This window comes from Betta splendens, chromosome 9 (genome assembly GCF_900634795.4).
Source record: "Betta splendens chromosome 9, fBetSpl5.4, whole genome shotgun sequence".
In the NCBI taxonomy this organism is placed as follows: domain Eukaryota; kingdom Metazoa; phylum Chordata; class Actinopteri; order Anabantiformes; family Osphronemidae; genus Betta; species Betta splendens.
This window is the reverse complement of record NC_040889.2, coordinates 6,069,602-6,093,717: the sequence shown is the minus strand read 5'-3', so window position 1 is coordinate 6,093,717 and position 24,116 is coordinate 6,069,602. Positions and strand designations below refer to the sequence as shown.

The following is a 24,116-nucleotide window of genomic DNA, read 5'->3' as shown; positions in this document are numbered from 1 at the left end:
GTTAATGTTCACCAGTGGTGATGGTATCTGCTCATGCTGCAAGTAGCTTTGTGTTTTATCTGATACTTTAGTCCACAACTGCAACAATCAAAGGAGTCTTACAAAGACAACGTTCATTAAAAACTTCCTAGAGGCAAAGACAAAAAGTTAAACTGACTGGGGGAAGCTGGTTCTTGGAATGAGGCAGGAACAGGGAGGAAGGAGGAAGGAGGAAGGAGGGCAGGCTTTCTCAATAAGGGACATTTTATTCAGTGGAGCTGTTTCCTCATTAGTTGTTCTTGTGTCTCAGTTAACAGCTCCTCTACATTGGTTACATTGTGTTAGCAACATTTTTTGGTGACATTTATTTTCTGCAAGAATTTGATGTGAAGTGTAGAATGTTTAATTGGTGACTAGTATCAGATGCTGCAAAAATAATCAGACAAGCTTCTCATACATGAATTATAGCAAAAGAAACAATGAACTGAAAGTAGCAGGAGCAGGTTTATGATCACACTGATGAGACGTCAGACATCAACCAGTCCAGTTGTTGGTTCAACCTGATTCTTTAACCAGAGCAGATCCATCACATGTGAACAGAGCGAGCAACAGAAGGATTCCAACTGAGCAAACAAAGGAAGATTCTCCACCTTGTTTCCATCTTTTTTGAGTGTTGTGGAGAACAGAACAACTCGGGGGGATGAGACATTCATCCAGGGACTGAAGGTTGTTAGTTCACATGATGTAGTTTATGGAAAAGAGCAGTGTCATAGTCTGTACGTTTGTGTGCACTTTCCTGTGTTTATTTTGACATTTCCTGTTTTGCTTCTTCTGGCTTTAAGTTCCCGTTTTACTTTTTTAGTCACATGTTCTGTCAACTGTTTTCAGTTTAGTAATTATCTCAGTGTATTTAGTTCCCAGTTTGTACCTCAGTTCTCTGCTAGATCGTAGCGTGAAGTTACCTGTATCCAGTGTTTCATCCTCAGTCTCAGCTCATGTAAGAACCTGTTTTTGTTATCATACCCGTCTTTGCCTGTGCCCTGTTCCTGCTTTTGCCTGTGTGCTGGATTTCCCGTTGCCTGTATGATCCTGATTTTTGTCTGCTGTTCTGCGAATTTGTTCTTTTATTAAACGGACACTCAATTGATTTCTGTCTCCGGCTGTGCATGTGGGTTCCATGTGAGTCTGTTTGTTAACGTGGAGGAAGAAGACATACGATTCACTTCTTTCAAACAAATACTGACAAGAACCGGATATGAGGAGTTGATGGGGTTAAGGGTCTGGCTCTGGTTGTTATTTGTCCTGGTTCTGGTTCTGAGCACACAGTCGGTGGTATTGACCGCTCAGACCGCTTTTCCTGTTTTCTTGAGTTTTCCAGTGACCACATTAACTGGGGACCGACTGGTCGCTCGTGGTTCAGCTGTTGGAAGCAGGAAGCAGCTCGTTGGCTTCTCCGTCACTACAGTATCTAAACAAACTGAGGTAAACAGTGTTTGGAGCCAAACTAGAATCAGTCCGAAGCTGTTTGAACGTTGCTCCTGTTGTAGTTACAAAGGAAGCAGCTGAAATTAAACCAGGACTGAGGAGCTCTGCTCGTGAACTGATCCCATCTGTAACACATCACTAATTAACCTATTGTGCATCACTACGTAAGTTGAACTCTTATTTTTTCTGCTGATGTAGAAGCATCTGAACCAGCGACGGATCAGCTTCTGTTTTAGCTTGTGAGCACAGTGGCTGTATTTAAAGAGCTTCACTGCCTGATACTGTTTGTCACATGATGGAAAACTAGAGAAGCAAAGTGTTCAACATGAGTCAGTGACTTTAAAAGCACAACATGAAACTCAAGAATTCGATCCATCCAACATCAGACTCCTATTAAACAAAGGCACAAAGTCAGTGTGTGAGACTCTGGACTCAGATTCACTTTAATACAAGTCACAGCAGGTGTTTAGCTCTGGATCTGTGGCTTTTTCAGATAATGAGTGTTTGGGTGGAGGAAGAGGACAGTGCGGAGTCTCCAGGATCCAGATATGTGTCTATGAAGAATGACTGGTCCAGATGTAAGCCTCCATCATTCAGTCCTGAACCTGGAGCCCCAGACACAAAGTAAGAACTGATCCAAACTGACTGTACAAATTTCTATATGAATCTGACTGTGATTGTCCAAAAGTGTATGATGATCATTGTTAATTTATTCTCAGGAATTACTGTATCTTTTAGATTCATCTCTGATTTTGATTTTAAACTGACTCATCCAGGATGTTCCTTTTCTTCTGTATGAACTTCATGTGTGTAGATGTGAATATTGAGCTGAACAATTTTGTTTTCATTTCTACTTAATCTTCTACTAAAAAAGAAATAATTAATGACACAGAATTATTCGCTTCTTCTTTGTCTCAATGTCTCTGACAGCTGTCAGTCACAGAGAACAGCTGTTTTCTGATCTGAGAACTCTGAGATAAAGTGTGAAACATTATGATGGTCTGCAGCAGCAGTAGTAGTTTGTGTGCCATAGAAATTACTATGTTCAGAGAATTGATCAGTGACTGATGTGATTTGAATGAAAACATGTGTTTGCAGAGGTCAGAACCAGAGACAAAGCGCAGAACCTCCAGAACCGAGTTGTCTGTCTATGAAGAGTGACTGGTCCAGATCATCTCCTCTGAACTTCAGTAGTGAACCTGGAGCCTCAGACACAAAGTAACAGCCAGTTTCTACTGAACTGACCTGATGGAGGATGAAGACAAAATATGTGTTCATAGATTTCTATTGATGATGTGGATATTGTTTCAGACTGAGAAAGACGGACTTTGTTTGTTAATCACTAAAATAACTTCACACCTAGTCAAAACTACCAAGCATTTTATGTTTATTTTACATACTTATGTACTCCAGTAAGGTGTGTAGACCGTATGATTGTGTTAGAATTACAGGAGCCACAATAGTTTGATCGCTAATGTCCAGATTCATTCATGACAGATCTCCTAGTTGTTATTTGAATGTGTTTATACAATGTGTTATTAGGTAGTAGACCATTTCATCATGTAAGAATAGATTAATTGTACTGGTATTTTAAGAACTACATATGAGACTTTCATAATCACATGTATAGTCCAACTATACCACTGGGAGCTGACTAGTACAACCAGTCTGATCCCAGCAGACTCCCTGTTCCAACACCTCAGCATTGATCGGTGATGGAGGCAGAGATATACATTGTTCAGAGCTGAGACTGAAACAACTGACTGACAGTAAACCTTCACCACTACAGGGAGGCTCTGACTCACTGCTCACATCCAACATCACTTCATGGACCTTTACCTTGTGTGTGTCTCTGTGTGGACTCATTCTTTATGGTTCCTCCACAGAGTGAACCAGCAGAGCTCAGAGGTTCCTAGTGCTCAGTCTGTCCAGCAGCACCAAACACACATGGACTCCATATTTATGGTCTGTACATGTACAACTACAATTGTTCATCTGTTGTGTTCAATCACCTCCATGCTGCACTTTAGTTGGATCAGGTCATTCATGTAGTTTCTGTTCCAGCTGCTTGAAGAAAACATTGTCACATTTGTGAAGAAGGAGCTGAAGAAGATCCAGCAGGTTCTGATTCCAGATTACCCAGAATGCTTAGAGAGTCACAGGGAGGAGGAGTTGGATGGTGAGGATGAAGAGCAGAGGAGGAGCAGCAGCAGAGATGCGTTTCTGAAGATCACAGTGAACTTCCTGAAGAGGATGAAGCAGGAGGAGCTGGCTGACTGTCTGCAGAGCAGTAAGAGGATTTATCTCAACATTTAACATCAGAGACACAATCACACATTTGCTGATGTGTTGGAGGTTACGTTAATTAAATGTGAACCAGAATTTAATAATCATTGTTTGTTCAGGAACTTCAGCTGCAGTTTGTCGGCGTCAGCATAAATCTCATCTGAAGCAGAAGTTCCAGTGTGTCTTTGAAGGCATCGCTGAAGCAGGAAACCCAACCCTTCTAAACCAGATCTACACCGAACTCTACATCACAGAGGAAGGGGTTGGAGAGGTCAACGATGAACATGAGGTGAGACACATTGAAACAGCCTCCAGGAAACTAGACAGAGCAGAAACAAGCATCAGAGCAGAAGATGTCTTTAAAGGCTCAGCTGGAAGAGATGGCGCCATCAGAACAGTGATGACAAAGGGAGTGGCTGGCATTGGGAAAACAGTCCTAACACAGAAGTTCACTCTGGACTGGGCTGAAAACAAAGTCAACCAGGACATACACTTCACATTTCCATTCACCTTCAGAGAGCTGAATGTGCTGAAAAAGCGAAGGTTCAGCTTGGTGGAACTTGTTCACCACTTCTTCACTGAAACCAAAGCAGCAGGAATCTGCAGCTTTGAACATTTCCAGGTTGTTTTCATCTTGGACGGACTGGATGAGTGTCGACTTCCTCTGGACTTCAACAACACTAAAACCCTGACTGATGTCACAGAGTCCACCTCAGTGGATGTGCTGCTGACAAACCTGATCAGGGGGAACCTGCTTCCCTCTGCTCGCCTCTGGATCACCACACGACCTGCAGCAGCCAATCAGATCCCTCCTGGGTGCGTTGACATGGTGACGGAGGTCAGAGGGTTCACTGACCCACAGAAGGATGAGTACTTCAGGAAGAGATTCAGAGATGAGCAGCAGGCCACAACCATTATCTCCCACATCAAGACCTCACGAAGCCTCCACATTATGTGCCACATCCCAGTCTTCTGCTGGATCACTGCTACGGTTCTGGAGGATGTGTTGAAAAGCAGAGAGGGAGGAGAGCTGCCCAAGACCCTGACGGAGATGTACATTCATTTTCTTCTGGTTCAGACCAAGGTGAAGAACATCAAGTATGATGGAGGAGCTGAGACAGATCCACACTGGAATAAAAAGAGCAGGAAGATGATCGAGTCTCTGGGAAAAGTGGCTTTTGAGGAGCTGCAAAAAGGAAACCTGATCTTCTATGAGTCAGATCTGACAGAGTGTGGCATCGATATCAGAGCAGCCTCAGTTTACTCAGGAGTGTTCACACAGGTCTTTAAAGAGGAGAGAAGACTGTACCAGGACAAGGTGTTCTGCTTCATCCATCTGAGTGTTTAGGAGTTTCTGGCTGCTCTTCACGTCCATCTGACCTTCATCAACTCTGGAATCAATCTGATGTCACAACAACAACCAGCATCCAGGTCTAAACGGTTTAGAAATAAGGAACATGAATGTACACAGTTTTACCATGATGCTGTGGACAAGGCCTTACAGAGTCCAAATGGACACCTGGACCTGTTCCTTCGGTTCCTCCTGGGTCTTTCGCTGCAGACAAATCAGACTCTCCTACAAGGTCTGATGACACAGTCAGGAAGTAGTTTACAAACCAGTGAGGAAACAGTTCAGTACATCAAGAGGAAGATCTCAGAGTCTCCCTCTGCAGAGAAAAGCATCAACCTGTTCCACTGTCTGAATGAACTGAATGATTGTTCTCTAGTGAAGCAGATCCAACAGAACCTGAGATCAGGACATCTCTCCACTGATGAACTGTCTCCTGCTCAGTGGTCAGCTCTAGTCTTCATTTTACTGTCTTCAGACAAAAACCTTGATTTGTTTGACCTGAAGGATTTCTCTGCTTCAGAGGAGGCTCTTCTGAGGCTGCTGCCTGTGGTCAAAGCCTCCAACAATGCTCTGTAAATATATGAATATATAAAGGTTATATTTGTTTATGTTACAATTATTAATTCTGTTCTATGATTGAATAAGAGAGACATATTTTTCATCACAATAGATTAAGTGGCTGTAAGCTGTCAAAGAGAAGCTGTGAAGCTCTGTCCTCAGTTCTCAGCTCTCAGTCCTCTAGTCTGAGAGAACTGGACCTGAGTAACAACAACCTGCAGGATTCAGGAGTGAAGCTACTGTCTGTTGGACTGAAGAGTCCTCATTGTCGACTGGAGACTCTCAGGTCAGGATTCATGAAGCTAAACACTCACTCACATTATCTGTAAAGTCCTTTTTTAATGAGCTCAAACTACAAAACCAAGTTAATTAATCAGGAAGTAAGTCTAAACTGTGAATGATCAATAAACTCTTCCCATTTCTTTTCAATCAAATTTATTAAACCAGATGCAATGATCTAAACTCCTCCATCTTTGTTTTACTGGTCGTTCACCAGGTTTGTCAGTGTCTGACTCCAGTTTCCAGACTCTCATTGTCACGTTGCTGATGATCAGATCACATTTCAAGCAGGAACCTGTTAAACAGTTCTTAGTGTTTCTCTCCACTGTAGATGACTCTCAGGTGTTTTTCCTCTTTTTCAGCTCATCACTTCAAACTCCACTTGAATCTTGAATGAAAAGAGACTTGTGTTAGAAACCTGCAGGAATAATTGAACAGTTTGTTGTGGCTCTATAAAATCTATGAAGCTCACGAACAGAAGTTTGTGACGTCTTTTTCTTTAAATGTGAAAGTAGCAGAGACTCAGAGTAAATTATGTCTCCTTAGTGACGTCTGATTCATCTCCATCAACAGTCTACTCTTCAACCTGTGTGTGATGCTTGCTGTCAGAAAATGATGTCACTTTGTAGAGACACAAGCAGGGAACAGGAGCATGAATATGAGGCTGCAGACATGTTACTAGAGAAGGTTCTAGGTTCCATGTAGAACCAGAGAAGAGAAGATCCATCTGACTGGGATCAGTTCTAAAGATGATTCACTTCATCAATAATGGTCAGTTTGGAGTTTAATCCAAACATTAGTCTGAACATTTTCCATCAGACGACACAGTATAGTCCAAATTTAGGGAGAGAAGACGGAGAATGAAAGGAACCAGATGAAGTCTTTGATCCAACATGTCTGGTTTTCTACTGGTTTCAGCAGCAGCTTGTGAATCAGTGCTGACATCAACAGGTGTATGAATTTTGTGCTGACATGTGGATGATGTGTAAAAGCTGAGATCATGACAACACAATAACAGAACACAAGTCACCCATTTTAGACTGAACATCAGTGATCTGAACAAATCTGGCTCATTATTAATGCTTTTGATCCACATCTTTGATTCTTTATACAGATTGAGTGGCTGCAGTTTGTCACAGATCAGCTGTGATTCTGTGGTCTCAGCCCTGAAGTCCAACCCAACACATCTGACACAACTGGACCTGAGTAACAACGACCTGCAGGATTCAGGAGTGAAGCAGCTGTGTGGTTTTCTGGAGAGTTGTAACTGTCGACTGAAGACTCTGAGGTCAGACTCTATGTTTTAGTTCTGTAGGAGCTTAATGTGATGTGAACTGTAGCAAGTTTATCATGAGTCAAATCACCGTCAGGACTGATCACATTCAATTGTTCAATGACTGAAATGAAGGAAGTCATTTAAACTAATCCATTTCTCCTTGTATGTTCGAATATGTTTACATTCTCACACCTGCACCACTGGCATCTGAGTATCAGGGAAGATTGAGTGTCAGACAGACAGAGAGACAGTGCCCCCCCGTGTGTGCAGGGCACTTACAAACAGCAATAGCTGTAGGTAACAGAATAGCGTCCAGCAAATAAGCAACCTTGTCGTGATGTAAGATAGGTTCGCAATCAGACTTCCACAGAGTCATGTGTGACGCCAAAAGCATATCTGGAGTCTGTGTAGATGGTAACAGACTTTCCCTCTGCCAGCACTAGTCCATGGTCAGTGTACTAACTTCTTACTTCAGAGATGGCATCTTCCACCATGGGCAAGCTGATTTCTGGAGCTACTGGTGTGTTGCTCCTCAAGGTACGGACACTGGTAGTTACAGAGGCAGCACTCGTAGTGGTGGTTGGTGCAGGGGCAGAGCTTGTAATGTTGACTGAGAGATAAAGCCGAAAGGTGAGGTGGACCAGAAATCGCCAACTACAGGATTTGGTGAGGCACCTACACTGCCATCCACATTCTCTGACTGCTTTAATCCCGATGTTGCAGCTTCTGGTAACAGAGGTTGGTCAAGCTGTTCATTAGGCAGTCGATGTTGGTCAGGCGCTTCACCCTGCTCGGCTCTCCTGAGGTAGAAGTAGTCCAGATCGGGATTCACCTTTACCGCGCTCAGCTCTGCAAAAGGATACAAAGCAGAAACAGTGGGAGCGCTCTGTTTCTCATTGTGTGTGTGTGTGTGTGTGTGTGTGTGTGTGTGTGTGTGTGTGTGTGGCGGCGGTGTGCAGACTTCCACAGAGTCGTTAGCTTTTCTGCCAGCTACGTCAGCACCGTCATCCTTTTTTCCTCCTAGTCCTTTATGGCATCTTAATCTTTCTCTACATTCTGATTCATTGGCAGAAATCTCAAGACATTTGTTGTTTAATTCAAGTTCCTCTAAGGTTTTAACTTTGATTGTTTTGTTTTTAATGAACTGTTTCTCCTTCTCCTTTAATTTTTCTTTTAAAACACACTGAGTGTTCCACCTTTTTGAAACCCATATTGTTTCATCCAGTTGTGAAGACATGACATGCACTAGTTACCATATTTACACCTCAATATTTTCATAATGCTACTGTCTGGTGGTGAATACTTATTGCCCAGAACCCGTCTTTCAGAGTTCAGCGGTTTCCTGTCTTCGATTCTTTTGTGTTCCAGCCGGAACTTTCTCAAACTTCCTTTTTATCAGACGTCTCTGTATAAAGGGAACCAACCAGATCTTGAGTTTTGCCTGACGCAAGACCTGGGTCCCTCGTATCTTGAAAAACCTTCACTCTGCAAACACGTGCCGTCTTTCTGAACCGTCTTTTATAGTCAGTCCCCCACTCACGGTGTGAACCACGTGCAGATCAAAAACCTTGTGGGTCCTCTCAGTACAGATGAAAACTCGGTTCCATGAGCAACTGTCGTCTCACCACCCAGAACAGACTTTGACTTAATTTATTATTTATTTCAACTGAATATTAGAATTGATTGTTGTTCCTATTTTTTCTCTATGGAAACCCAAAAAAACAGAACCAAAGTACCCCTTTTTTTCCTCAATGAATCACAGCAAAAAGAAATGATTTGGAAATTGAGTTCGATAGATCTTGTCAGAGGTTATCCAAACGGGGTGAGCAGTCCTCCCAACTCTGAACGACTGTAGAGCTTTGGAGGCTGAGTGAACCTAGTCCTCACGACTATCGTCCCTGTTCACGCCATCCTGATGACCTGCAGCGAAGATTCTGTTTGTGACGCCAAAGATGTCATGAAAATTTGTAATAAAAGGCAGATGAGTCGTCTTTTGTGAAATTTATTGTAATAACAGAAAAAAATAAAAGATAATGGGAAAAGCAAATCAAAAACCAGCTGGGGAGAGCAAAACATACACCACAGAGGTATAATGCAGAGATCACACAATCCCCAAGTTGTCTTCGCCTTTAAACCCCTCTGTCCTACTAGGGTGAAATGTCTGTCTAATCCAATCAAATTGCATGCACCATCTCATCCCTGTCACCGTGTGGGTGTTGACATTCTCACACATGCACCACATGCATTACAGTATCAGGCAAGACGGAGCGCTAAGTCTCAACCCACAGACACAACTCCCTGGCCTTGGGCTTATGAGTCCAGAGTCTATTAGGCAGAGACAACCATTGAACAATCTAAATGAAAAGTTAAGTGCATAAAACATATGAAAGACAAAACATAGGATAACATAAACCATAACCCAAAATGAAAATAGGAAAGAAACAATTTTTCCCATAACAGAGAAAATCAAGATGACACCATGAGACACTGAATGGTTTCAACTGACTTTGTTTTCTTCTGTTTCATTAGTTACTGCTTCATTTACTATTTATTCAGATTGAGTCACTGCGGTTTGTCAGAGATCAGCTGTGATTCTCTAGTCTCAGCTCTGAAGTCCAACCTGACACATCTGACACAATTGGACTTGAGCTACAACAACCTGCAGGATTCAGGAGTGAAGGAGCTGTGTGGTTTTCTGGAGTGTCCTCACTGTCGACTGGAGACTCTGAGGTCAGTTTTAGTTCTGTGTGAACCTAATTCATGTTATTGACAGTTGTCTTCAGGTGGCTGTTGAGTTGACACATGACAGAGCAGGAGGGGAAACCTCTGCTCAGCAGAACTAAACTGTTGCTGTACCAACTTAAATAACTACATGGTCTGAGAGATGAAGCCACATCCAGGTGAATGACACTATCTGAGCTGTGAGATCCACTAACCACACATTTAACATGTGATGAGAAAGTTTCTTCTATCTCTGTTCACTGTCTAAACAAAGACACAGAGAAACTGGAGATTGAGGCTTCGACCATTAAGAGATGAAACATTGAAGTTTGTGTTTATCAGAGTTTAAACAGGAACATTTCAGTCAGGATCATATTGATGGTTCTGTCTCTATCAAGACAACATGAAACAAACCATCCCTTCATCTTCTACCGCTTATTATGCAATTTCGAGCCAATCACAGCTGTCTTTGGTTGAGCTGTCTCAACCATCACACACACACACACACTCACATTAAGAGCAATTCAGAGTGACCAATTGCACTAATACCTGTTTTTGGACCGTGGGAGGAACCCACTTGAAAGAATAGTAATTGAAACAAGGCCCTTCCCGCTGTGAGGCAACAGTGCTACCCACTGCACCACCAGAGGCACAGTGTGTAAAGACACAAATGTGTTGTTGAGAAAACCATGACACCGTGAGACATTGAATGGTTTCATTTCCATCTTAACCCACATCTTCATCTTTCAGACTGAGTGTGTGTGACCTGTCAGAGAGAAGCTGTGAAGCTCTGTCCTCAGTTCTCAGCTCTCAGTCCTCTAGTCTGAGAGAACTGGACCTGAGTAACAACAACCTGCAGGATTCAGGAGTAAAGCTACTGTCTGCTGGACTGAAGAGTCCTCACTGTCGACTGGAGACTCTCAGGTCAGGATTCATGAAGCTAAAGATCATCTACGAAATGTGCACAACACTCACACTCACATTGTCTGTAACGTCTTTTAATGAGCTCAAAGTACAGAACCAAGTTATTTAACTGTGGAGGATCAATAAACTCTTCTCATTTCTGTGTAAGCTTTTTAATCACATATTAAATGGGATGTGAACTGATTTCAACTCCTCCATCTTTGTTTTACTGGTTGTTACCTAGGTTTGTCAATATCTGACTCCAGTTTCCAGACTCTCATTGTCACGTTGCTGATGATCAGATCACATTTCAAGCAGGAACCTGTTAACAGTTCTTAGTGGTTCTCTCCACTGTAGATGATCAAATGTGCCTCTAATCCAAACTGTAGTATGTAAGTGTGCTTTAACATTGTGTGTGTTCAGGCTGTCAGGCTGTCTGCTCTCAGAGGAAGCTTGTGTCTCTCTGGCCTCAGCTCTGAGCTCCAACCCCTCCCATCTGAGAGAGCTGGACCTGAGCTACAATCATCCAGGAGACTCAGGAGTGGAGCTGCTGTCTGCTGGAGTCAAGGATCCACACTGGAGACTGGACACTCTCAGGTATGGACACAACTACACACAGTGTCTGATGGAGGACCAAGTAGGATGTGGGGGTTTATGAACTTAGAACCCAACCTTGGAGTGTGTGATCATAAACACATTCAGACTTTGCTTCCTGTGGTGTCACATCAGTTTGGTGGTGACAGAGTGAGACTGAAAGCAGGTGTCTGACACCAAAAGTGATGAAGTGAAATGTCAAAGCTTTTCTCCATGTCACCTCCTGCTCTATAGTTTCCCGGATAAGGATCCAACTCCTTAGTTGTTGCTGAATGTCCATCTCTACACACAAACCTCCATCTGAACACAATCCTACAACAATGTGCGTGTGAGAGCCATGTAATGTCCATGTCTGCATGTCTCTGACCCCCTCCTCCTTTCAGGGTGGAGCCTGGTGGAGTCCGATGGTTGACACCAGGTCTGAGCAAGTGTAAGTGTGTTTTTACTGAGATCAGCAACATTCAACCATCTTCAAACTGTCATGAGTCATCATCAAACTGATGATAGATCAATTGCTGGATTGTGTCTTGTTCTCTCCATCAGATTTCTGTCAACTCACCATTGACACAAACACAGTGAACAGGAAAGTACAACTTTCTGACAAACACAGGAAGGTGACACGTGTGGAGGAGGATCAGTCATATCCTGATCATCCAGACAGATTTGACTGGTGGGCTCAGCTGCTGTGTAGTAATGGTCTGACTGGTCGCTATTACTGGGAAGTTGAGTGGAGAGGATACATTTATATATCAGTGAGTTACAGTGGGATCAGAAGAAAAGGAGTCAGTGAAGGATGTTTGTTTGGACACAACGATCAGTCCTGGAGTCTATACTGCTCTAATGGTAGTTACTCTGTCAGACACAATAACATAGTAACACCCATCTCCTCTTCTGTGTCTCACAGAGTATCAGTGTATGTGGACTGTCCTGCTGGTTCTCTGTCCTTCTACAGAGTCTCCTCTGACAAACTGATTCACATTCACACCTTCAACACCACATTCACCGAACCTCTTTATCCTGGATTTGGGATCTTGTATCCTGGTTCTTCAGTGTCTCTGTGTGATGTGCCGTAGTGAGAGTTTGATCCTGTCACAGAAACATTGTCACTGTTAAACATAGTTCAGTCTGTTCACGTTTGTCTCGTTTTTCAGATTCATGTATTAAACCAGTTTCTTTCTAAACCAGTTCTAAATCATTCCTTGGGAACTTCTTCCTCTTCTGTCCTTTACAGATGGAAGCTCTGATTATTCCAGGATCAAATGTTGATGACTTTTGAAGTTGTTTTCCAGTGAATATAAGGATGTTTCAGTTCAAAATGACAAACTGTGACAGCAGAGAAGAATCACTTTGCTAAATTAGTGAGCAGCCTCCAGATGTTCACAGATGATCGTTGAATGAAAACTGTTGATTGAATCTTTGATTGTTTTCTGTCTCTATAGTAGAAGGGACCAGCAGGAACTCACATTAAAGTGCTTAATTTACCTTTAACAATAAATGATCACGTTATAATCACAATATATAAATGCCCATCACTTTAAACTATGATAACATGAGGCATAACAGATTCAGAGATTCATGATGAATCTCCACATTCTGTATATACTGAAATAATAATGTAATAAAATCTCACCACGTCTGATTCAGGGTGTTTCTAATTCACTTTCCTCTGACACAGTCGTAATTAATGTTGAATCTATGTTAAAGTATTTTCTATTGTGATAGAATCCAATGTGTAGTGTTATTTGTTTGATGTGTCATGAAACATTGCATTCAGCATAAAATGATCAAATCTATGAACACTATTCTTTGTATGTTACATGTTTCACTGAGTTGTTACATTTTGACTCTTTAGCAACAATGGAGATATTAAGTGAGGCACAAAGAGAGATTTCAGAACTACACTCTCAGGGCAACTGCACTTTTTCCTGTGTACTTCTCTTCTTGCAAGAATAAACCAACACAAAAACAACTTTGATTAGTAATTCATCAGTTCCCAGCCTTTTTTGCCTCTACAATCTGGTGTCAGAACTGGGATCCGCCGGTGGTCATAAGAGGGGTTTGCTGACAAAAAAAAAAAAAAGTGAGACGGGGGCCAAAGGCTTCACCTCTGATCTCCATCTGACTGATCCTGCAAACTCCATCCATCCATCCATCCATTTTCATCCGCTTATCCGGGGCCGGGTCGCGGGGGCAGCAGTCTAAGCAGAGCGTTCCAGACTTCCCTCTCCCCGGACACTTCCTCCAGCTCTTCCGGTGGGACCCCAAGACGTTCCCAGGCCAGCCGAGAGACGTAGTCTCTCCAGCGAGTCCTAGGTCTTCCTCGGGGCCTCCTACCGGTGGGACATGCCCGGAACACCTCCCCAGGGAGGCGTCCAGGAGGCATCCGAACTAGATGCCCGAGCCACCTCAGCTGGCTCCTCTCGATGTGGAGGAGCAGCGACTCTACTCAGAGCTCCTCCCGGGTGACAGAGCTCCTCACCCTATCTCTAAGGGAGCGCCCAGCCACCCTGCGGAGGAAACTCATTTCAGCCGCTTGTATCCGTGACCTTGCCCTTTCGGTCATGACCCAAAGCTCATGACCATAGGTGAGGGTAGGAACGTAGATTGACTGGTAAATTGAGAGCTTTGCCTTTCGGCTCAGCTCCCTCTTCACCACGACGGACCGATACACCGACCGCATTACTGCGGCCGCACCGATCCGTCTGTCAAACTCACGCTCCTTCCTTCCCTCACTCATGAACAAGACCCCAAGATACTTAAACTCCTCCACTTGAGGCAGGAACTCTTCTCCAACCTGGAGAGAGCAAACCACCTTTTTCCGGTCGAGAACCATGGCCTCAGATTTGGAGGAACTGATTCTCATCCCAGCCGCTTCACACTCAGCTGCAAACCGCACCAGCGCACGCTGGAGGTCCTGGCCTGATGAAGCCAACAGGACAACATCATCTGCAAAAAGCAGAGATGCTATCCTGTGGTCCCCAAACCAGACCCCCTCCGGCCCCTGGCTGCGCCTAGAAATTCTGTCCATAAAAATTATGCAAACTCAAAACTTCATTAAAAGGGAACCTTTTAATGAACAACATTTGCAACATTTGAAGTATTATCACATGATAAATTGTTTTATCACTATTTAGCACCAAACAATAAGAACATACAGAATTAACAATCCCAATAAATTGCCTTGGCCTTGATATTAACAATCTAACACATTGTAGTGTAAGTTACCTGTTATCATAACACAAACATAATGTTTATGGATCTGAACTGACAGCAGTTTATGGATCTGACTGCTTGTTTTGAGACTTCCCCTCACTTTCAACTTTCTTCTTGTGTAACGTTTTTGTTTCTCCTGCTCGGGTTTGATACTGACATCATCATCATTGGTATTAGTTTCCTTGGATTCATTGACATGTGAGAGTAGAATATTACTATACTTCTGCTGACCAACAAGTCAAATGAAGTTACCTAATTGAGAGAACGCTTTTCCAAAGTTCATATCAGAAACGCTTCTCTCCAGTGTAAACACATTTGTGTCTCAGTAAACCTCTCCTGGTAAGAAATTCTCTTCCACACTGTTGACATGACTGAAGTTTCACTTCAGTATTAATACATTGGTGTGCCCGTAAAGCAATGAGGTAACAGAACGCTTTTCCACATTGTTCACATGAGTAAGGTTTCTCTCCAGTGTGAACACGTTTGTGTGAGAGCAAGTTACCCCTGTGACAGAAAGCTTTTCCACACTGTTCACATGAGTAAGGCTTCTCTCCAGTGTGAACATATTGGTGTCTCAATAACTGACTGATCAAAGAGAACGCTTTTCCACACTGTGCACATGTGTGGGGTTTCTCTTCAATGTGAATACGTTTGTGTGTCTGTAAACTGTTGAGCTGAGAGAAGGCTTTCCCACACTGTTCACATGAGTAAGGTTTCTCTCCAGTGTGAACAAGTTGATGTGAGAGCAAGTTACCCCTGTGATAAAAAGCTTTTCCACACTGTTCACATGAGTGAGGCTTCTTTCTAGTGTGAACACGTTGGTGTATCAATAATCCATTTAGCCCACGGAACGATTTTCCACACTGTGCACATGTGTGGGGTTTCTCTCCTGTGTGAATCTGTTGGTGTGTCCGTAAAGTACTGCGTTGAGAGAACGCTTCTCCGCAATGTTCACATGAGTGAGGTTTCTCTCCAGTGTGAACATATTGATGTTTTCGCAAATAACGGACATCAGAAAACCCTTTTCCACACTGTTCACACCAGTGAGATTTCTCTCCAGTGTGAACACGTTGATGTGCCTGCAAGTTACTCATCTGAGAGAACGATTTTCCACACTGTTCACATGAGTAAGGTTTCTGTTCAGTGTGAACATATTTGTGTCTTTGTAAAAAACTCGGGCTAGAAAATGCTTTTCCACACTGTTCACATGAGTGACGTTTCTCTCCAGTATGAACACGTTGGTGTCTCAGGAAAAGACTCCTGCTTGAAAATGCTTTTCCACAGTGTTCACATGAGTGAGGTTTCTCTCTTGTGTGAATATATTTGTGTCTCAGTAAACTTTTTCTGCTAGAAAATGCTTTTCCACACTGTTCACACCAGTGAGGTTTCTCTCCGGTGTGAACATGATGATGTTGCCGCAAACTACTGATCCAAGCGAATGCCTTCCCACACTGTTCACATGAGTAAGGTTTCTCTCCTCTTCTCGTGTGAACATATTGGTGTCTCAGTAAAAAACTCCTGCTAGAAAATACTTTTCGACATTGTTCACATGAGTGACGTTTCTCTCCAGTGTGAACAGGACAGTGAATTTTGAAATGCTTTGGCTGGTGAAAGGCTTCTCCATATTCGGTGCAGGTGCACGGCCTTTCTTCTATATGAATTAGCTGATGGGTCTTTAGGCTACTTCTTGCAGTGAAGGTATTGCCACACTTGTCACAGCTGTATGGTTTCTCTCCAGAATTAACCTTCTGATGATTTTTTAACTTTGATGGTCTGGTGAAGGCTTGGTCATGTTGCCGATAAAGATACAGCCTTGAAGCCCTTCTTCCTCTGTGTTTCTAAAGTGACAGATATAGAAAGGGAAAAATTTAATCATCATGGCACAAATAGCTACAATACCAAAAGACAGCAAGGTCACGCACCTCTTGCTTCAGATTATACTGTGACATGTTTATGTGTTGCTGATCTGTGGCACTGGACATGATCTCTGATCGGCTGGGACACACTAGCCATCACAAACACAAAAAAAGCCATTTTTCATTTTCTTTTCATACGTGTATGAACAGTGGGACAAAAATGTGGTCTTTGCATTGTGTGTAACAGGAGGTGGTGCGTGTGATAAAATATCAATATGTCCTAAAAAAATCTAATCTAAACTAATATGGCTTTCATTTGGCAAAGACATGATATCAATTGAGGATAATTTAATTTGATGAACAGTTTAGTTTCAGGCCTGTAAAATTGTTAAATTAAAGGTGCTTTTATTTTGTCATGATGCCACTTCCTGTATTTATTTACTGTGTATATAACCTTGATATAGTATCTGTGAAATGTGCTCTATACATGAAGCTGCCTTGTTTTTGCCTATTGTGTTTAGTCATTTCCGTGTGCTTTGTTGTGTCTGCAGCTCACTGATTCTCTGTGCTTGGTTTACAGACACAAGCTTATTCTTGGCAGAGTTTATGTACTGTATAATCAAGATCTTCGTAGTCTGAGACTAAATACAACTTCAATAAAGCAGTAAAGGCGATACACAAAATTCCACATCAATTATATATAGGATATTGCGGCTGTTCGCAACACAACCTGCGAAAGTGTACTCTCAATGGCAGGGTAATAACAGCAGAGCAGACCCACCAAGGCTGGAAACTGAACAGTACTGGAAAGGTATATGGGAGAGGGAGGCGTCACACAACAGTGATGCACAGTGGCTGGTGGACCTGAGGGAACACCACAGCAACCTCCCTGAACAGAATCCAGTGACTATCACAGTGGCAGACATCCAACAAAGAGTCTCAGGTATGAAAAACTGGACAGCACCTGGCCCTGACATGATCCACGCCTACTGGCTAAAGAAGCTCACTGCAAGGCAGCCCAAATGAACCAGCTGCTAAGGGATGGGACTCACCCTGAATGGCTAACCGAAGGGCGAACAATCCTGATAATGAAGGATCCCTCAAAGGGTACAGTCCCATCCAACTACCGGCCAATAAACTGTCTCTCCAAAACATGGAAGCTCATGTCAGGCATCATCGCAGCTAAGATAAGTGGGCACATGAGCCAATACATGAGCGAAGCACAGAAGGGCATTGGTAAGGATACCAGAGGAGCCAAACACCAACTCCTGGTTTACAGAACAGTCGCCCAAGACTGCAGAGTGCGACACACCAACCTGTGCACAGCCTGGATCGACAACAAGAAAGCCTATGACTCAATGCCACACACATGGATCACTGAATGCTTGGAGCTGTACAACACCAACAGAACTCTAAGGGCCTTTATTGCAAACTCGATGAGGTTGTGGAGAACTACCCTTGAAGCCAATGGGAAGCCGCTTGCCCAAGTATCCATCAAATGTGGCATATACCAAGGAGATGCACTGTCCCCACTGCTGTTCTGCATAGGTCTGAACCCCCTCAGCCAAATAATAAACAAGACTGGCTATGGATACCGCCTCCGGAATGGGGCCACCATAAGTCACCTCCTCTACATGGATGACATCAAGCTGTACGCCAAGAGTGAGCGAGACATCGACTCGCTGATCCACACCACAAGGATCTACAGCTCGGACATCGGGATGTCATTCGGGCTCGAGAAATGTGGGAGGATGGTGACAAAGAGAGGCAAGGTAATCCACACAGAAGGGGTCTCACTCCCACAAGGAACAATAGCAGACATTGAGGACAATTACAAGTACCTTGGAATACCACAGGCGAACGGCAACCTTGAACAGGCAACAAGGAATGCGGCAACAGCCAAATACCTCCAACGAGTAAGGCAAGTCCTAAGAAGCCAGCTCAATGGCAAGAACAAATCCCGGGCAATAAACAGCTACGCCCTGCCAGTGATCAGATACCCTGCGGGAATAATAAGGTGGCCAAAGGAAGAGATACAGACCACAGATGTTAAGACACGAAAGCTCCTCACCATGCATGGAGCGTTCCACCCCAAATCCAGCACCCTGAGACTATACGCTAGCCGCAAGGAAGGAGGCCGAGGACTAGTGAACATGAGAGCCACTATCCGGGATGAAACATCCAAGATCCATAAGTACATCAAGGATAAGGCCCCAACAGATGACGTGCTGAGTGAATGTCTCAGGCAGTGGGGAACAGAGGATGAGATGCTGGAAGAGGGACCATCATGGGAGGACAAGCCCTTACACGAGATGTACCACCGGAACATAACTGAAGTGGCTGATCTCAACAAATCCTACAAATGGCTTGAAAGGGCCGGGCTGAAGGACAGCACAGAGGCACTTATCCTGGCTGCACAGGAGCAGGCCCTGAGCAACAGAGCCATAGAGGCCCAGATCTACCACACCAGACAAGACCCAAGGTGTAGACTGTGCAAAGAGGCCCCTGAGACGGTCCAGCACATAACTGCAAGGTGTAAGATGCTGGCAGGGAAAGCATACAAGGAACGCCATAACCAAGTGGCTGGCATAGTATACAGGAACATCTGTGCGGAGTATGAACTGGAAACCCCAAGGTCAAAGTGGGAAACACCTCCCAAGGTGGTAGAGAACGAGCGAGCCAAGATCCTGTGGGACTTCCAGATCCAGACTGACAGAATGGTAATGGCGAACCAACCAGACATTGTGGTGGTGGACAAAGAGCAGAGGAAAGCCATCCGTGGTGGATGTGGCAATACCAAGCGATGGCAACATCAGGAAAAAGGAACATGAGAAACTAGAGAAATACCAAGGGCTCAGAGAAGAACTGGAGAAGGCTTGGAAGGTGAAGGCCACAGTGGTGCCTGTGGTGATCGGAGCACTGGGGGCCGTGACCCCCAAGCTGGAGGAGTGGCTACAACAGATCCCTGGAAAAACATCTGAAATCTCAGTCCAGAAAAGTGCAGTCCTAGGAACAGCAAGGATACTGCGCAGAACCCTCAAGCTCCCTGGCCTCTGGTAGAGGACCCGAGCTTGGAAAGTGGATGAGACCACCCGCGGAGGGTGAGAATAGAGTGTGTGTATATGCACTCACATACATGTCTATACAAAACAATGATACTTAGTTTAAAAACAATATTATCCAAGATTACACTGACATTATCAATACTTTTATTGTTAGCTATCAACTTCATAATAGTTTTAACATACTAATAAAACCACATAGTTGTTGATTCACATAGTGGTGGCCTCCAATGGAGGCCTCCTTTTTTTCGTTTTCATAAACAGGGACAGTGAAAATTTCCACACATCAACAATAATGTCAGGTTTGTCAGGACCCCTTCTGTCATCCACCTCCTGCACCGTGTTACTTAATGTAGCTGCATTTGCGAAACAACACCTAAACTATCCACCAATATATATAATTTCTACTTAACCCTTAAAAAACAATTAATTACTATCTTGGCACTCTACTTAGAGTGACAAGATAATAGAAACTACTTTTCCCCATGACGATACTGTCAAATCAAGTTTTGTTGTTCATGTTATTCAAACAGCCCCAATAAAGCTATCCCAACAAATCAGAGTCACTTGGCAACTCAGCAGATAAAAATATCACTGACAGCCTGGAGTTTCGATGCGTGTCTGGCGTCACTGAAGATTTTCAGGGATTTTTAAAAGAGTTCCATTCCCTCCATGAGTCCCTGGTATTTAGGCCCTGAAGACACGGCCAAGTTGGCGCCCTAGGCAACATCATGATTTTGCGCCCTCTACTGTAGTCACGACTACACGCCCCCCGGTTCGCGATCGTGACTATGCGAGCTATTTGTAAGAAGATATATGCATAGATGTATGTGTATGACTATATTTATGTTTGAGTGGATCCACACGCCTTAATATTATTACAGGTATCAACATTGAATTAACAGTCAATAACATTACAGCAGTGATTTAGTTAAGAATGTGTAACTGTATTTATATATTTATTGATTTGAGCCTGTTAATATTATGTTGCTTTGCTTTATTGATTTGTTCGGTTTTAGCAGCTGGTTGTGCTCTCTCACTTCTGAAATATAAATGGAGTGGCTTTACTTTATTGATTTGTTCGGTTTCAGCAGCTGGTTGTGCTCTCTCACTTCTGAAATATAAATGGAGTGGCTTTGCAACAACTGTGAATGTCCTTGAGTGGCCAAGCCAAAGCCCATATGTAAATACCATTGAACATCTATGGAGAGATCTGAAAATGGCTGTACACCATCGCTTCCTATCCAACCTGATAGAGCTGATGAGAGGTACTTCAAAGAGGAATGGGCAACACTTAAAGAAGAAGAAGAAGAAGAAGAAGAAGAAGAAGAAGAAGAAGAAGAACACCTGTATTCTAATACAACATACAGCAATCCTTACAGGGGTCACTCCGTCTCACTAGTTTCAGTTAGGGTGCCAACAGTTACTCATTATTGTCCATTACCCATAAAGCACTGCACTGAAAATCTGCATATATTAGTGAATGCTGTAATGTTGAATTTATTCCTCAAGAAATGCTGAAACAATAAAGCAAATAGCTGAAAGTGGTTAAGACATTAAAAATATAGATAAATATCTCTATGTAAGAAAACGAACAAAGCTGAAAGTGCTTTTTTAAAGGATTTTAAAGTAAGGGTGAATGCTAAATTACTAAAAAAAATCAAATAGTGTAATGAACTTATTAGTAATATGCATTAAGTTTCTGTGGACACTGAGCATTACGAGTTTGACCTGTAATGGAGCTGGTTCCCCAAAGACAGGAACCTCCACAGCTGACCCCTAATCTCACATCACTCACTCACTTTAAATCACAACTTAAAACATCTGTTTAGGCTCTTACTTTATGATTTAAGCTGCTCTTATGCAGCTTAAAGTTCACTTTGTGACAGGTCCCACTTGTGTGTTTGTTGACTTGTTGTTGACTGTTGTTTGTTGAGTTATGTGTACGACTAGAAATTTAGCCCAGTACTAAACCCCATCACACAGAACCTCTAGACCCCTCCTTGTTTCTTTGGGCTTGTTATGATCCTTTTTACTAGTTAACGCATCAGAACTGACCTGTTTGTCTTGGGGTCCAGTGGGGTCGTAGCTCCGATGATCCTCGTTCCAGCTCTGCTCATTTATTCCGCCACTGTGGTAGTTGTGGTCGCTAATATTCAGATCTTGGGTTTCCTCTTTTATGTCGCACTTGACGTAGTTCTTGTCGCTAATATCGGGATCTTGGGATTCCTCTTTAATGTCGCTCTTGATGGGGTTCTGGTCGCTGATATCCGGATCTTGGGTTTCCTCTTTTATGTCGCACTTGACGTAGTTCTTGTCGCTAATATCGGGATCTTGGGTTTCCTCTTTAATGTCGCTCTTGACGGGGTTCTGGTCGCTGATATCCGGATCTTGGGTTTCCTCTTTAATGTCGCTATTGATGTGGTTCTGGTCGCTGATATCCGGATCTTGTGTTTCCTCTTTAATGTCGCTCTTGATGTGGTTCTGGTCGCTGATATCCGGATCTTGGGTTTCCTCTTTAATGTCGCTCTTGATGATGATCTGGTCATAGTTCATAACATCCGAGTCCTGGTTCTCCTGCTTCACACCACAGCTCCAGTCTTGCTCGTCTACAAATTCCGGGTCTAACTTCTCCTCCTTTACCTCGTGCCTGTACGGATCCTGGTTGGTAAACTTGTGGCCCTCGTCCTCTTTAATTCTGGCGTTTAACTGACTCGGGTCCATCAAAACCGAATCTTGTTTTTCTTCTTTTATTTCCTTCTCGATCATGTCTTTGTCTAAAGCCGCCATGTTGCCGTTTTTTTAGTTCTCGTCACAGTCTCGCGGTAACCAGACGCCCGTTTTTTTTAACTTTATTGATCATAGACCGCTCAATCAGTGAACTAAGCAGAAAGACGACATGTTAAACTCCTTCGTAACAACACGTCAGCAATAATACCTCATTTAAAATATTGTAAATATTGTAAAACAGATTACATTACATTGTTATTTAATATCTAGTCGACCTGTTCACAAACATGTCTTTTACCCATTTAATCTGTTTTGTTTGTACTTTTTGTACTACAGACACAATAACATAGTAACATCCATCTCCTCCTCTGTGTCTCACAGAGTATCAGTTTATGTGGACTGTGCTGCTGGTTCTCTGTCCTTCTACAGAGTCTCCTCTGACAAACTGATCCAGCTTCACACCTTTAACACCACATTCACTGAACCACTTTATCATGGGTTTGGGTTTGATTCCTGTTCTCTTGGTTCCTCTGTGTTGTAGTGAGAGTTTGATCCTGTCAGAAAAACGTTGTCACTGTTGAACATAGTTCAGTCTGTTCACGTCTGTTTCGTTTTCAGATTCATGTATTAAACCAGTTTCTTTCTGAACCAGTTCTAAATGATTCATTGTGAATTTCTTCCTCTTCCGTCCTTTAAAGATGGAAGCTCTGATTATACCAGGATCAAATGTTAATGACTTGTTGTGAGCAGCAGCTCAGCCTAAAAAAATGCTTCATTTACCTTTAACAACATATGATTACATGTTATAATCACAGTATATAAATCTCCATCACTTTGAACTACGATTATATTTTAACAGTCATCATGATGTAACATGAGTCATATTAGATTCACATGATGTCACATGATGAACCTCATCATTATGTATATACTGAAATAATAATGTCATAAAATCTCACTACGTAAGGTTCAAAGTGTTTCTGATTGACTTTCCTCTGACACAGTTGAATCATTTTAGAACCGTGTTCTGACCCAGTTTCCAGCTGCTCTTTCTCTTCTCCTGCTTTGGTGTAAGTGTCCATCAGTCTGACATGAGTGACTCCCAGCTGGGTTCAGCTGTTCCTACTTCTCTCTCAGGCTCATTATCCTCATCACATTCACCCATCAACTGAAGCTGTTGCTGTTTTTCCATGTTGATTTATCTGCTGGAGAGATTCTTTCCTGGGAGGCTCCCTCACGTTGCTTCTTCTCTGATGGACACAAACTCTCTTTTCTCATTCCATCTATTTCTCTGTGTCCTGAATCCTCCTTTGGTTCCAGTTTGACCTCTGAGGCCTGTTCTTTCTCCTTATGTCTTGTCTCCAGCTCTGATCTTCCTCATCCTCCTGTTTTAGGCTTTACCACCAACTTATGTTTCTCTGAGCTCATCACAAACAAATGTTTGTTGAACTGTGACTCATTGTGAAACAGAAACATCAGCTGTGTTAATGTTACTACAGATCCTGTATGAATCCTTGGTGAGTGTGTGATGTAGTACAAGACATTGCAGCACCTTGTGTGTGAATTCTTGATCACGTGTGTTTCTAAGTATGAGCATAGTTTGACTATGCAGGCAAATGTTTTTATTCAATCCGTCATATCTCATATGTGTTTACTTATAATGACCAGTTTAATATATTCATTGTTCTGCCCCAACATTGTGTTGCATTTACTAATTGTTGTGTCTCATTATTGACTGTGGTCAAACACCGTCATCTAGTGGTTTGTGTAGAAATCAGCCTGTAACTGTCAAATAGAGGAAACGGCCCAACTGTGGCATGTGA

The 24,116-nt window shown here is 43.0% G+C and overlaps 2 protein-coding genes across 3 annotated transcripts; one reads left to right on the top strand and one right to left on the bottom strand.

The window, feature by feature from the left end:
- Positions 1-200: 200 nt before the first annotated feature.
- On the top strand, positions 201-13,401 carry LOC114863089 (NACHT, LRR and PYD domains-containing protein 12-like). Its single transcript, XM_055511933.1, is given in 14 exon segments — positions 201-976; positions 1,358-1,461; positions 1,958-2,088; positions 2,563-2,682; positions 3,351-3,429; positions 3,529-3,754; positions 3,870-5,673; positions 5,772-5,945; positions 7,053-7,226; positions 9,771-9,944; positions 10,686-10,859; positions 11,262-11,435; positions 11,816-11,862; positions 11,976-13,401. Coding segments are annotated over 12 exon segments (3,804 nt in total). The 5' UTR covers positions 201-976; positions 1,358-1,461; positions 1,958-1,960; the 3' UTR covers positions 12,506-13,401.
- Positions 13,402-14,137: 736 nt separating this feature from the next.
- Positions 14,138-22,397, bottom strand: LOC114863096 (zinc finger protein OZF-like). Of its 2 annotated transcripts, XM_041072111.2 has the most exons (3): positions 21,622-21,762; positions 16,568-16,650; positions 14,138-16,483 (listed from the first exon to the last, which is right to left on the bottom strand). In XM_041072111.2, the coding sequence occupies exons 2-3, from the start codon at positions 16,625-16,627 to the stop codon at positions 14,930-14,932; spliced, it is 1,614 nt and encodes a 537-aa protein (XP_040928045.1). In that variant the 5' UTR covers positions 16,628-16,650; positions 21,622-21,762; the 3' UTR covers positions 14,138-14,929. The 2 variants fall into 2 exon arrangements, with proteins under 2 accessions (XP_040928045.1, XP_029019771.1); XM_029163938.3 differs by lacking the exon at positions 16,568-16,650 and having other exon boundaries at positions 14,140-16,483; positions 21,622-22,397.
- Positions 22,398-24,116: the final 1,719 nt, after the last annotated feature.

Excerpts from the sequence above, each read along its gene's own strand:
- LOC114863096 (XM_029163938.3), bottom strand. The coding sequence starts at position 22,353 with ATGGCGGCTTTAGACAAAGACATGATCGAGAAGGAAATAAAAGAAGAA. Across the intron at positions 16,484-21,621 it reads CTGGACCCCAAGACAAACAG|AAACACAGAGGAAGAAGGGC; the intron begins GTCAGTTCTGAT and ends CTGTCACTTTAG.